At 46.4% G+C, this 12,290-nt stretch overlaps 1 protein-coding gene across 4 annotated transcripts in view; it reads left to right on the top strand.

Moving 5' to 3' along the window:
- Positions 1–12,290, top strand: part of nt5c2a (5'-nucleotidase, cytosolic IIa) — a 67,818-nt gene that overhangs the window by 31,959 nt on the left and 23,569 nt on the right. For 2 of the 4 annotated variants that reach the window (XM_072239084.1, XM_072239081.1), the window contains exons 5-7: positions 9,606–9,723; positions 11,113–11,211; positions 11,993–12,084. In XM_072239084.1, the coding sequence (XP_072095185.1) occupies positions 9,606–9,723; positions 11,113–11,211; positions 11,993–12,084 (309 nt within the window). Of the gene's footprint in view, positions 1–9,605; positions 9,724–10,901; positions 11,023–11,112; positions 11,212–11,992; positions 12,085–12,290 lie in introns of those variants that run through there. The other 2 variants (XM_072239083.1, XM_072239082.1) reach the window with 2 other exon arrangements.

Here is a 12,290-nt window from a genome sequence, read left to right as displayed (position 1 = left end):
CATGAGAATGAGGTTGAGAGGGTTAATAAGTTAGCCATGATGTAATGGCAGAGCGGACTCGATGGGCTGAATGGCCTAATTCTGCTCCTAGATCTTGATCTTATGGACTTATTTGAATTCATAAGATAGGTTGATATATAATGCCATGAGATGGGGAGGTTGCTGTGGCAGAGGTGTTGTTCTTCATTGTGGGACTTTGGGAAGCAGTGGCACCGTTGTGACAGGATTACTGGTGCCATGCTCTGGGATTTGGAGTGGACTGGGAGTAGCAGCGATGGCGTTGTGGAGTGACTGATGCTACATGAAGTGAGCTTGTGAAACTAGGTAGTGAAAGTCTGGGCGGTAGGTGAGGGAGGCCACTGGCGTAAAGGAGCACCATGCATTGAGGACTGACTCACCGGCTGACCAGAATGTTGAGCCTCAGCGACAATCCTGAAACCAGAGTACAAGTGAAATAGATGCTGGCTTCACACCACTATGATTGTGGCTTCGTGGAAGGGGACCAACACTTTATCTGTTTCACCCCACAGCTAGCGTACTTCCTGTTGGCTGAGAAAGGAGAGTTGCTGTCGCTCTCGAGGAGGAGTTTGCGGCCTCTCGTCCCCCTCCCAGCTGGAGGAGGTAAGATGGAGGGGAACTGCGTAACTGGGCGAAACAAGAGCGATTCTTATGGGAAACAGGAGATAAACAATGGATTCTGCAGCAGAAGGTAAACCCGGCCCTGCCTCTGGGCAGGGTGGAGTGTTGGCTCTGCCCGGCTCAGAGGGATCAAGGTTGGCCATTCTCAGCTGCACAGTTAGGAAATAATCAGTGACGCAGACCAAGTGATGCATTTTCTGTCAGTTATAAAAGCTACACATTCCTGCTTGATGGCCTTCCATTCCAGGGAAGCCTGCTGTGAAATTGGTGAGAATTCTCCGTCTTGTAGGAGCTACGCTTTCTGGCATCAGGAACCGCTCAGGAGGGAGTGTGGTAGATATTTAATGGCATTTACCGTGCCGCCACAGTGTGGTCCCAGTCAGTGAATTTTCCTTTCCACCTGGGACAGCTTTCCTTCTCTGGCCCGCCCTCTGTTGAGGAAGCTGCCTGCAGCAGGTGGCTGCCCTTTAATGTCCTCACATCAGGACTTTACGTGATGGAGCTGAAAGTACGGGTAAAAAAATGTGCACAACCCTTCAAACTGAGGCATGTGCTGAGTGTTGGGTAATGGTGTGTGGATTTGCAGTTTCATATCTACCAGGTACAAAATTAGCAGAAGTTTAAACCCCTCATATCCAGAGGAACAAGTGAGTGGGTGGCATGGCTGTGTTGCTGGTTAGAAGAGTGTTCAAAGCCTGCGTGGATGCTCTGACAGCTTTTGTTATGTTGTTGAATGTCACCGTGTCCTGGGTTGTGGTGCATGAGGGAATGAACCATGCATTTGTGTTTCTGCACCCAGTGCTGTTTTCACCTGTGTTAAACTGAGAATATGTTCATACTTCAGTTAATCTTCCAGCTGCCATTAGACACAAGGGCTTCTATACTCTGGAACTTGTGTAATGAGCTGACTCTCAGTTATTTGCTGAATACAGTTGCAGTTATCATTGTAGCTGTTTCTCCTTCAGCACAACATGTCACTACAGGGAAGGGTGGGTAAGTATTTTATAATTTGGAATGTCACTAATGTGACATCAGAATTGCAAGGGGATATAGAGGTAAGCCAGCAAGCTGCTGGGGCCTGGCTGTTTCTTACTGCGGGCACGGCAGTGGAGGAACCTCTTACTGGGGAAGGTTGTGAGAGGAGGAGGTTAAACCAGAGAGAAGGGTGGAAGGTGAGAGGAGGTCATTAAACCTGTAAAGATGGGTGGTGACATGACATGGAATCTTTTGGGGCAGTGTAGAAAAAGTTTCCGATTGACTCCCCTACAGAAGGACTGAAGGTATGGGGCAAGTTATTCTCGGGAAGGGGTGGGTAAGGGGGTGTTCTGGGCAGTTGGTTGAGTGTTCACAATCCTCATAACATCAGTTAAACTTTTCTTGGGAGGTGTTGGCACAAGTTCCAGAATCGAGACACGGATGGATTAGGGGGGAGAAAAAGCAAAATTAACTACCTGTATGGAAGTGCGGGTTTGTAAGCTAATGCAGGACATGTTGGTGCAGTTTGAGCAAGTAGGCACCCCAAGAGAGGGGGGTGGGTGGTAACTGAGATGTATGCAGTTTTAGTGCTGAAGGGCGTCCTGTCCTGTCCTGCAGCCAAAGATCACAGGCAGTGCACACTCTGCACAGGGAAGTTCACTGGAAACCGTTCTATGGCTTTGCATCCTCTGTCTGCGTTGGGCAGCTGTGTGTATTTGCTGTCTCTACAAACAGCTGCTTTTTAACCTCCCAGTCCTCGGCTCCTGAGCATCCCGCTCATCAGTGAGGGGCAGAGGTTTGCAGGAGAGCAGGGGCTGGAGGGAACTGCCGGCCCCTGCCCTCTCCTGATTCAGGCAGGGGCTTTGGGGAAAGTGGTTGCACTGTTTCGTGATACTTTTGAAGAACTGTTGGGTGTTGGGCACTGGGGAGGTTTGGAGCTCTTGGGCTGCTTGGTTGTTTATTCATTGAGCCTCTTTGATGACAATTATAAAGCTAGAATCTCGAAAGACTGACAGATTAGAGTCATGCAGCACAGAACTAGGCCCCTTGTCCTATCGTGTCTCTGCAGATCATCAAGTACCTGTCTACATTAATCTCACTTACCATGACTTTGCCCATAACCTTCTGTGTCTTAGCCATTCAACTGCTCATTCAGATACTACTATAATGTGAGAGTACCTGCCTCCACTGCCTTCTCGGGCAGTTTGTTCCAGATCTTCTGAAACCTGTTACTCCTCACCTTAAACCTACTCCTCTGCTTTTCCCCATCTCCTTCATGGGAAGAACTTTCTCACAATTCATCCTCTATGCTCCTCATACTTTTGTATACTTCTGTCAGTCTACCCGTAGCCACCTCAGCTTCAAGGAAAACCAACCCAGCATGCCCAGTCCTTGCTCAGAACTGAAACACTCCATTCCTGTCATTATCCTGGTTCCCTCCCGAGTGCAATCGCATCTTTTTTATCGTGTGACAATCAGAGCTATACACAGTACTCCAGCTGTGCACTGGCAACAACTTTCCCTCCACAATTGCCGTCAGCGCAGGTACACCACAAGGCTGTGTGCTTATTCCCAATTTAGCTCGCTTTGTATCCATGACTGAGGCTAAGTACAGCTCCAATGCCAAATTTAAGTTTGCTGATGACATCTTTGTTAGCCGAATCAAAGGTGTTTGACAAATCAGCTTACTGAAAGACGATAGAAAACCCAGCTGAGCGGTGTCATAACCACAACCACTCACCCAACGTCAGCAAGACCAAGAAGCTAATTATTGACTAAAGGAGGAAACCAGAGGTCCATGAATCAGTCCTCATCAGGGGATTGGAGGTGGAGTGGGCCAGGAACTTTAAGAGGACCTGTCCTGGAACGATGAAGTAATTACAAAGAAGGCACAGCCGTGCTTCTATTTTCTTAAAAGTTTGTGCAGATTTGGCATGTCATCTAGAACTTTGACAAATTTCTATACATGCACAGTGGCGGATAGCCTGTTGCAGTCTGGTATGGAAACAACAAATGTCCAAGAATGGAAAAGCCTTCAAAAGGGGTGGATGCAGTAGAGTTCATCACCCGGGAAAAGCCCTCCCCACCATTGACCACATCTACAAGGAGCGCTGCCACAAGAAAGCAGCATCCATCATCAAGGACCCCCACCATCCAGGCTGTGCTCTCATCTCTCTGCTGCCATCGAGGAGGAGGAGAGGGGCCTGAGGTCCTGCATCACCCACCAGGTTCGGGAGCAGGTATTACCTTTCAACCATCGGGCTCTTAAACCAGTGCGGATAGCTTCACTCCACCTCAACTCTGAACTGATTCCACAACTTATGGACTCCCTTTCAAGGACTCTACAACTCATGATCTCAGCATTATTTATTTAATTTATTATTATTATTATTATTATTATTGTTTTTTGCACAATTTGTTTCTTTTTGCACATTGGATGTTCATCCGTCTTTCTATGTAGTTTTTCATTAATTTTATTGGTCTTCGTTCTATTGAATGCCTACAAGAAGATGAATCTCAGGGTAGGATATAGTGACATATGCATATGTTGGTAATAAATTTACTTTGAACTTTAAAGTAGGTTCAGAAGTTTCCCCAATATTGTGGGTGAAGGGTCTGCACTGTTCTATGTTGTATATAACCTTTTAGACCTGTCTCCCATGTTTGCCTTTAGAAAGGCTTTACAGAAGTCCATGTAGACTGCATTGACTTCGTCAATATATTTTGTTCCTTCTTCAGATAGCATAAGACCATAAGATATAAGAACAACACTAGGCAGTTTGGCACATCGATTCTGCTCCACCATTTCATCATGGCCGATCCACATTCCCTTTCGGCCCCATTTCCTGCCTTCTCCCTGTATCCTTTCAAACCCTGACTAATCAAGAATCTATCAACCTCTGCCTTAAATGTACCTAATAGCTTGTCCTCCACAGTGTTAACAAATTCGACAGATTCACCACTCTGGATAAAAGATCCACCAAGAAAGCTCTGCTGGCGACTTCTGATCAGTCCCTCCTTTTCTAAATGTAGATTGAGCTGGTGGTGTTTGTTGTGCTTATCCAGCAGCAGTACAGCTCCTTCCTGGAGAAGGTTGGGCAAGGTGGGTGATTGAAGAGGTGTGCATAAAGCTGCTGGCAGCCACAGAACTGGAATTGGTTTATTATTGTCACCTGTACCGAGATACAGTGTAAAGCCCATCTTTCATACCGTTCATACAGCTCAAATATGTACAACAGTGCATTGAGGTAGAGCAGGAGAAAACAATAACAGTGCAGAATAAGGACAGAATTTAGATGTAAAAGAGTAGAACAATTATTATAGATGTAATGAGTAGATCAGCAGGGAACAGCTTACAGAAACCACCCACTAACGCCATCCTTTCTGGTCAATGTGTTTGTGTGCTGCCTGATGTGTCTGACTGTTCATGTCTGGCCTTCCTTGTCGTGGTCCCCCTTGTCCTGGTCCTTTGAATGCTGAGCTGTAGATGTGCATGTTCATTGGGAAGGCCGGATTAGCTCCATGTGGCTGTCACTGCTGCCTGTGGCTGTTGTGTGATCAGAAGCCTGGGTTATGGTGTGAAGCCTGTTGGCTGTTCCTATCCAAGTTCACATGTGGACAGGGGATCTCTGAAGCATCAGAGGGTGAATGGTCCAGTCAAAATACATCTGGGACGAAAGCTAATGAAAATTGTGCATGTTTTTGAGGCAGGGATTAGGGAATTTGCAGGGAAGTTGTGGAGCTTTCAGAGGCTCCTCGTCCAAATTTTATTGATATGGCACCTTCTGCTGCCATTATGTAGTGGCATAATGTGCCACACCTTTAGCTGTTGGCACTCTATTCACAACCAGCTATCGCTGGTTGATAAACAGACGAGTTACACCAGGCTTTCAAACCCGGGAACATTCCATGTTCTGCGAGAGTATATCGCCCACTGCTTGCTGCTTTGATTCTAAATCTGAGACAAAACTTGGTGCTTTGGTGTTGTGACCAGAATGGATTATCAGTTTCTGAAAATGTGACTCTGCATAAAGAATGAAGCAGCTGTTCATGGGAGAGCAGAGAGCTTAACAAGCTCTGCATGCTGACCATTCCAAAGGTGGTCTGCTGCCTGTGTACCCTAACATTCACACCAACAATGTACGGTTCAAGCTGGTGTTGGCATCAATGGGCAGTATTGGTATGGACCAGACCTTGGCATTTGCACGTCCCACCTCTTGCCTGGCACCAAGAATGCTCATATTTGCATAATCTACCCTCACTCCCAATACCAGTTGTGCATATATTTGCACGTTTGCCCTGCACCATGTGCTAGGATTTGCACATTTCTCTTGGTGCCAAATGTACAGGAATTTACATGCTTCCCCTGGGTCCTGGTTTCAACGCCTTCCTTACTGCTGAGTGTGCTGGGGTTTCCATGCTTTCCTAGAGCCAGGATTTGCACATTTGCCTGCACAGTGGGTGCTGGGGTTTGCATGATTTCTCCAGGGCTCGGTTTCTGGGGTTTGTAAATTCCTGAGCCTGCTGTCCTTTCTGTGAAAAGCTTTGAATTGTTTTGCTGATCAGCCTGTTGCATTATTTAATGTCATTGAGTTTGTACAGGATGAGAATGAGCGTTTGTACCACCATGTCATAGAGTCATGGGCCTGTACAGCATAGAATCAGGCCCCTTGGCCCACCATGTTTATGCTGACCATCGTGCCTAACTTTACTAATCTCACTTGCCTCAATTATTCCGCATCTCGATGAGCCCTGCTCATTCAGATACCTGTTCAGATCTCTCTTCAATGTTGTTACTGTTCCTGCCTCCCCCACCTCCTCTGAGAGCTCATTCCAAATGCCAACTACTCTTGTGTGGAAAAATTTACTCATCAGATCCCCTTTCAACCTCCTCCCTCTCACCTTAAACCTATGCTACCTAATTTTAGATCATCCCACTATGAGAACATACACAAGCTGCCTACCCAATCTATGCCTCTCATAAATCTATAAAAACAAGAGATTCTGCAGATGCTGGAAATCCAGAGTAACGCACACAAAATGCTTGAGGAACGAAGCAATTCAGGCAGCATCCATTATCAGTCGACGTTTCGGACCAAGACCCTTCATCAGGACTCTGATTGCAGCACCATTGGGCCATTTTGCTCACATGCAAGCTATACTGACAATCCCTAATTGGTTCTTGCCTTTCCAAATGCAAATAAACTGTTTCTCAGAATCCTTCCTTTTGAGCACTACCTTGATATAATGATCTGTCTAAATACCATTTTCACTGTATTATGGTGCACATGATAAAAATAAACCAGTACCAATAACTGCCACTGATGTAAGGCTTACCTGTCTGCATCTCTACTGCACTTCTTCGACAGGGCCACAATATAACCTCATCTTCACTACGGTCCTTGTAATCTTCTCCCTTACCGCTCATTACATCTAGGATACAGCTGGTCAGTCGTGAGGAACTTCTCCACTTAAACGGGTTTCAGGACCTCCAACACCTCTCTCTTCATAACACTAATTTGTTCCAGGATATCACCGAACTCACTAGGTCCTTCTCCATCACAATTGCAGAATTGAGGTTTTTACTTAAACCTCTCCTATTTCCTGTGGCTTAACACCAATTGTCGTGTAATTGCGAATTACTAGGAATGCTGTCTTGTTCAGAGGTTTCCATCTGTGGTTTGAATTATAGTTCAACTTGGTTTGATTGATGTTGGTCGTTAAGGGAGCCTTCTCTCTCCCTGCCCCCCTCGGAATACATTTATGGAACCTTTTAGGAGTCTCCTTCATCTTATGTGCCAGGAATAAGTCATGTCCCCTTCTTCTGCCCTCCTGATTTCCTGCTTTAGGATACTTGAACATCACCTTTCTCTAAACCTATGACCTCTAGTTCTAGTCTCACCCACCCAAGGGCTAAAATACTGTCATGATTCACCCTATCTATGTCCCTCATAATTTTGTATACCTTTATCAAATCTTCCTTCATTTGCCAACGCTCCAGGGAATAAAGTTCTAACCTATTCATTTTTCCCTTCCAGGTCACTTCCTCAAGTCCTAGTAAATTTTCTCTGCACTCTTTCAAGGTTATTGATATTTTTCCTCTGGACAGGTGGCCAAAACTGCACACGGTACTCCAAATTAGGCCTCACTAATGTCTTGTATGACTTCAACATAACATCCTATCTCCTGTACTCAGTGCCCTGATTTATTCAAGATTCAAGTCTATCACTTGTACACTGAAACGTACAGTGAAATGTGGTTGCGTTAACAGTCAACACACTGGAGGATGTGCCCACAAGTGTCGCCACGTATTCTGATGCTGACATAGCATGTTCACAATGCTCGGCAGAACAACATAGACACAACGACAGCAGAAGTAACGCCTTGTTTCTCCTCCCATGCAAGCACACGCATGGACCTTCAAACCCAGGACAGGCTCCAGGCTCCAACTGAAGGCCAAATGTGCCCAAAGTTTTCTTTATGACCATATTTATTTGTGACTCCACTTTCAAGGAATTGTGCCTTCCCTGGTAATGCTTCTGGATTTTTCTGTGCTACATTGGTGCTGCTGAGCTCGTCAGTTCCATCAACTTTTCCTCCAGCTTCCACCCTGCCCTTAAATTCACTTAGTCTGTTTCTCTCTGTCTCTCTGGAGGCAAACTGTCCACCAACATCTTTTCTAAACATACCAATTCCCAAGGCTATTTTGACTGTACCTCTTCCCACCCTGTATCCTGTTATATAAATTTTAAAAATGCTATTTTTTTTCCCTTAGTTCCTTCATTTCTGCCGCATCTGTTCCAGGTTGAGGCTTTCCTTTCCGGGACATCAGAGATAGCCACCTTCAAAGAATGGGGTTTCCCCTTCCTCCATCACTGATGCTGCCCACAGCTACGTCGCCTCCATTTTCTGACATCCACGATCACTCCGTCTTCCTGCCACCTTAACAGGAATAGAATTCCTCTTGTCCTCACCCACCACCCAATGAGCCTCCTCATCCATCACATCATCTACTACCAAACACATCCTTACCTCCCCCCCTCCAACCCAACTCTCTGCTTTCCCCAGCGATTGCCCCCTCCATGATTCCCTTGTCTATTCATCCTGCTGCACTAATTTCCCTCCTGGCATATATTCCTGCAAGTGAGAGAAATGCTACACCTGTCTAGTTACCTCCTCCCTCACCTCCATTTAGGGTCCCAAACAGTTCTTCCAAGTGAGACAATGCTTCACCTGCTAATCTGTTGGGGTCACCTATTGTATCCATTGCTCCTGATGCTGCCTGTACATTGGTGAGGCCCAGTGTAAATTGGGGGACCGCTTTGATGAATACCTCTGCTCCATCCGCCAAAAACTGAATTTCCCAGTGGCCAACCATTTAAATTCTTATCCACATTCCCATTCTGACATGCCAGTCATGACGAGTCCACTCTTAGGGTGGAGGGGCAATACCTCATATTCCATCCAGGTAGCCTCCAACTTGATGGAAGGTCTTGGCCCAAAATATTGACTGTTTATTCATTTTTATTGATATTGCCTGACCTGCTCAGTTTCTCCAAAATATGTGTGTTGCTCTGGATTTCCAGAATCTCTCGTGATTATGGATCTGTGTTCCCAGATCCCTCTGTTCTACTGTGCAACTCAGAACCCTGCCATTCACTATGTGAGTCTTACCCTGGTCTGTCCTGCCAATGTGCAATACCTCACACTCACCGGCATTAAATTCCATCTGCCATTTTACATTTGGTGACCAACTTTGAGAGGCTTGCATTGCTCCATGCCAACCTTCTTGGTTCTTGCATGGTTTCACAGTAGCAGTAACAAATTTAATACAGCTACTTGGTTGGTGTATTTTATGTTGTACAATTTCTACCAGACTTTACACATTGCACCCTCCAATGTTTGATACCACTTTGCGGGATCTCTATGCCTGAAGATCACAGGATGTTGTTGGATATGCTTTAATCTTTCCTCTTCTTGTTTTGCCACAGTGTACAAGTCTCCTGAATACGAGTCTCTGGGCTTTGACCTGACTGTTGAACGCCTGATCTCCATTGGGTATCCTCAGGAACTAGGCAGCTTTGTCTATGACCCTGCATTCCCAACCAGGTAGGAGCACGAGTTGAAGAGGATGTGAGGTGAGAGATGGGTAATTACCAGCTTGCAGAGGGAGGCTTTTTAATGAAAATACTTAATCGAGCAATGGGGTTCAGTGCAGCTCAGTGTTACCTAGGTATCGAAATATCAGTGAGGCTGTGGGTTATATTTGATAGCCTAGGGTTGGTGACCATTTTTGCTATTTAATGCAGAGTTTGTGCACCCGTTGTCCATCAGTTGTACATCCAAGGCAGTTAGTACCTGTGCGGGGGTTGACAGTGGTGTCTTGGCCTAACTCTCTCCTGCCCCACATCGGACCACAGAGGCTGTCATCCTCTTGTGTGCCCCAGTTTCATTCTCTCTTGACGGTTTCTTTCAATGACCTGTTCTCTATCCCCTGACTTGGTATGCCTTCCTGGTTTCCTGTCCCTAAGCAATGTTGGGTTGGTTTAATCGAAGACTGTAGTTTTCCTGGGTATTTTTACTGGATTTAGTAAACTGAACTCATTGCTCCTAATCCTGTGCCTGACCTCCAGCTAGGAGAGTTATGATTTACGGGAGACGGTCACAATATTCCTTAAGACTCAGGCACCTGGCTTAGTTCCATTTTGTTGTACTGTATGGGATTGAATTGGTCCTTGATGTTCCTGCGTTTTTTTCTTAATTTAATTTTCTGAGAAATGTAGCTGTTCTGGACAACCCTGCACTGCTCTTTGTGGGCATAGACCATGTGCAAATTAGCTGGCTACATCTTCCTTACAACAGAATATCCACTGGTGCTTTAGGATGTCCTGAAATGGATGTGACAGGCACTATCAAGATGCACAGTGCATCGTTCCTGTACCCCTACAGGTGCTCTTGCCAATCTCATAGGCTCGTGGTGTCACACAGCACAGATAGAGGTCCATGGGCCCACCACATGCATGCTGACCATCATATCCATCTGTACTCGTCCTGATTACTAGCACTTGGTCTATAGGTGCTTAAATGCTGTGAGAGTCTCTGCCTCCATTGCACTGTCAAGCAGGGTGTCCTGGTTTCCAGCCGCCTCTGGGGAGGGAAAAGAAAGTTTCCTCCAGAGCCCCCCCAACCTATGTCCTCGCATTTTGGATGTCTCTGTGATGGGGAAATGTTCCTCACAGAACCTATCCTGAGAGAACAGATCCAGCCTCTCCGATCTCTCCTCATAGCTCAGACACCCATCCCAGCCAGCGTCCTGGTGAAGTTCCTCCGCAGCCTCTCCTGTACGATCATGTGCGCAGATGTGCACACAGTGCCTAGCTTGTGTTGTGTGAGGGAAGTATACAAGAGGTAGGTTCATTTCCCTGTCACTTATTGATGCGAGTGCTTTTCTGGTTGCGTTTCTGTGGAAGATTTGAAAAATATTTTTCTGTTTTTGAGTAGAGGCCTGATTTTTGACACGTTACATGGGAACTTGCTGAAGGTCGATGCCTACGGGAACATCCTGGTTTGTGCCCATGGCTTCAACTTCATGAGAGGGTCAGTGAAATGTCGTTGCTGGGTTTCCTTGAGTTGCTGCTCCACAGGTTAAGTAGCTACAGTAGAATCCGTTTGTATCACAGCTATCAGGTTTTAATACCTAGTGAACGGGCCTCGTGTGTTCCCGATCTGCCCTCCATTGTGCCTGGTAGTTTTCTACATTCCCAGGTGAAAGTTCTCTGTAGGGGACTCCTGTCAAAGGCGGTCAGCCCACAGGACCCAGTGAGGAAGCGTGTGGCGGGGGGGTGTTGCTGGTGCTCATGTTCTGGGCCTGTCAACTTGTGAGCTGAGGAGGGAGCAGGACAAGGGCGGTGGTCTGATGAAGTCCAGACATTTATGAACATTCCTCAATTAGCACTGGTCTTGACACATAGGTGGTGGTGGGATTCCTTCATCCCTCGTACGTAGCTCTGAGGTGGGCGTGGCAAGAACAGCACAGGTTTGGAAATGGCTGCAGCAGACACTCTGTCAGTAACCCAATTCAGTTCTGTCCTAGACCCCAGGGACCTGCTGTGTGGGCAGCAGTTGGGCTTGGGGGGGTGGTTACAACTGGGGCTGGGAGAGCAGGGGGTGGTCGTGATAGAGGCAGTTGTGGGAAGGATCAAAGTCAAGTTTGTTGTGAAGTGCAGAAGAATGTGCGTACACAAGTGCAATGAAAACCAGCAGCTTGACAGGCACAGAGTATCTGAAAACAGCATTCATAAATTAAGCATAAATTATGCATGAATTTTGCAAGAAAATGCAATGAGACCAGTGTTACAGTACGTTTCTCTCCATGCAGACCAGATATAAGAGAACAATACCCAAACAAATTTATTCAGCGGGATGACACAGAGCGATTCTACATCCTCAACACTCTCTTCAATCTCCCTGGTAAGCTGTTTGGTTTTGGTCTGTGTGATTGGGGTGATCTCCTGGTGAGCTGTTCGGTTGTGGTGTGAGATTGGGGTGATTCCCTGGTGAGCTGTTTGGTTTTGGTCTGTGAGACTGGGGAGATCTGGTGAGCTGTTTGGTTGTGGTGTGTGATATTGGTGTGATTCCCTGGTGAGCTGTTTGGTTGTGGTGTGTGAGATTGGGGA

Source organism: Mobula birostris, chromosome 21 (assembly GCF_030028105.1).
Source record: "Mobula birostris isolate sMobBir1 chromosome 21, sMobBir1.hap1, whole genome shotgun sequence".
Lineage (NCBI taxonomy): Eukaryota > Metazoa > Chordata > Chondrichthyes > Myliobatiformes > Myliobatidae > Mobula > Mobula birostris.
The sequence above is the reverse complement of the archived record's forward strand: the minus strand, read 5'-3'. Positions and strand labels throughout refer to the sequence as shown.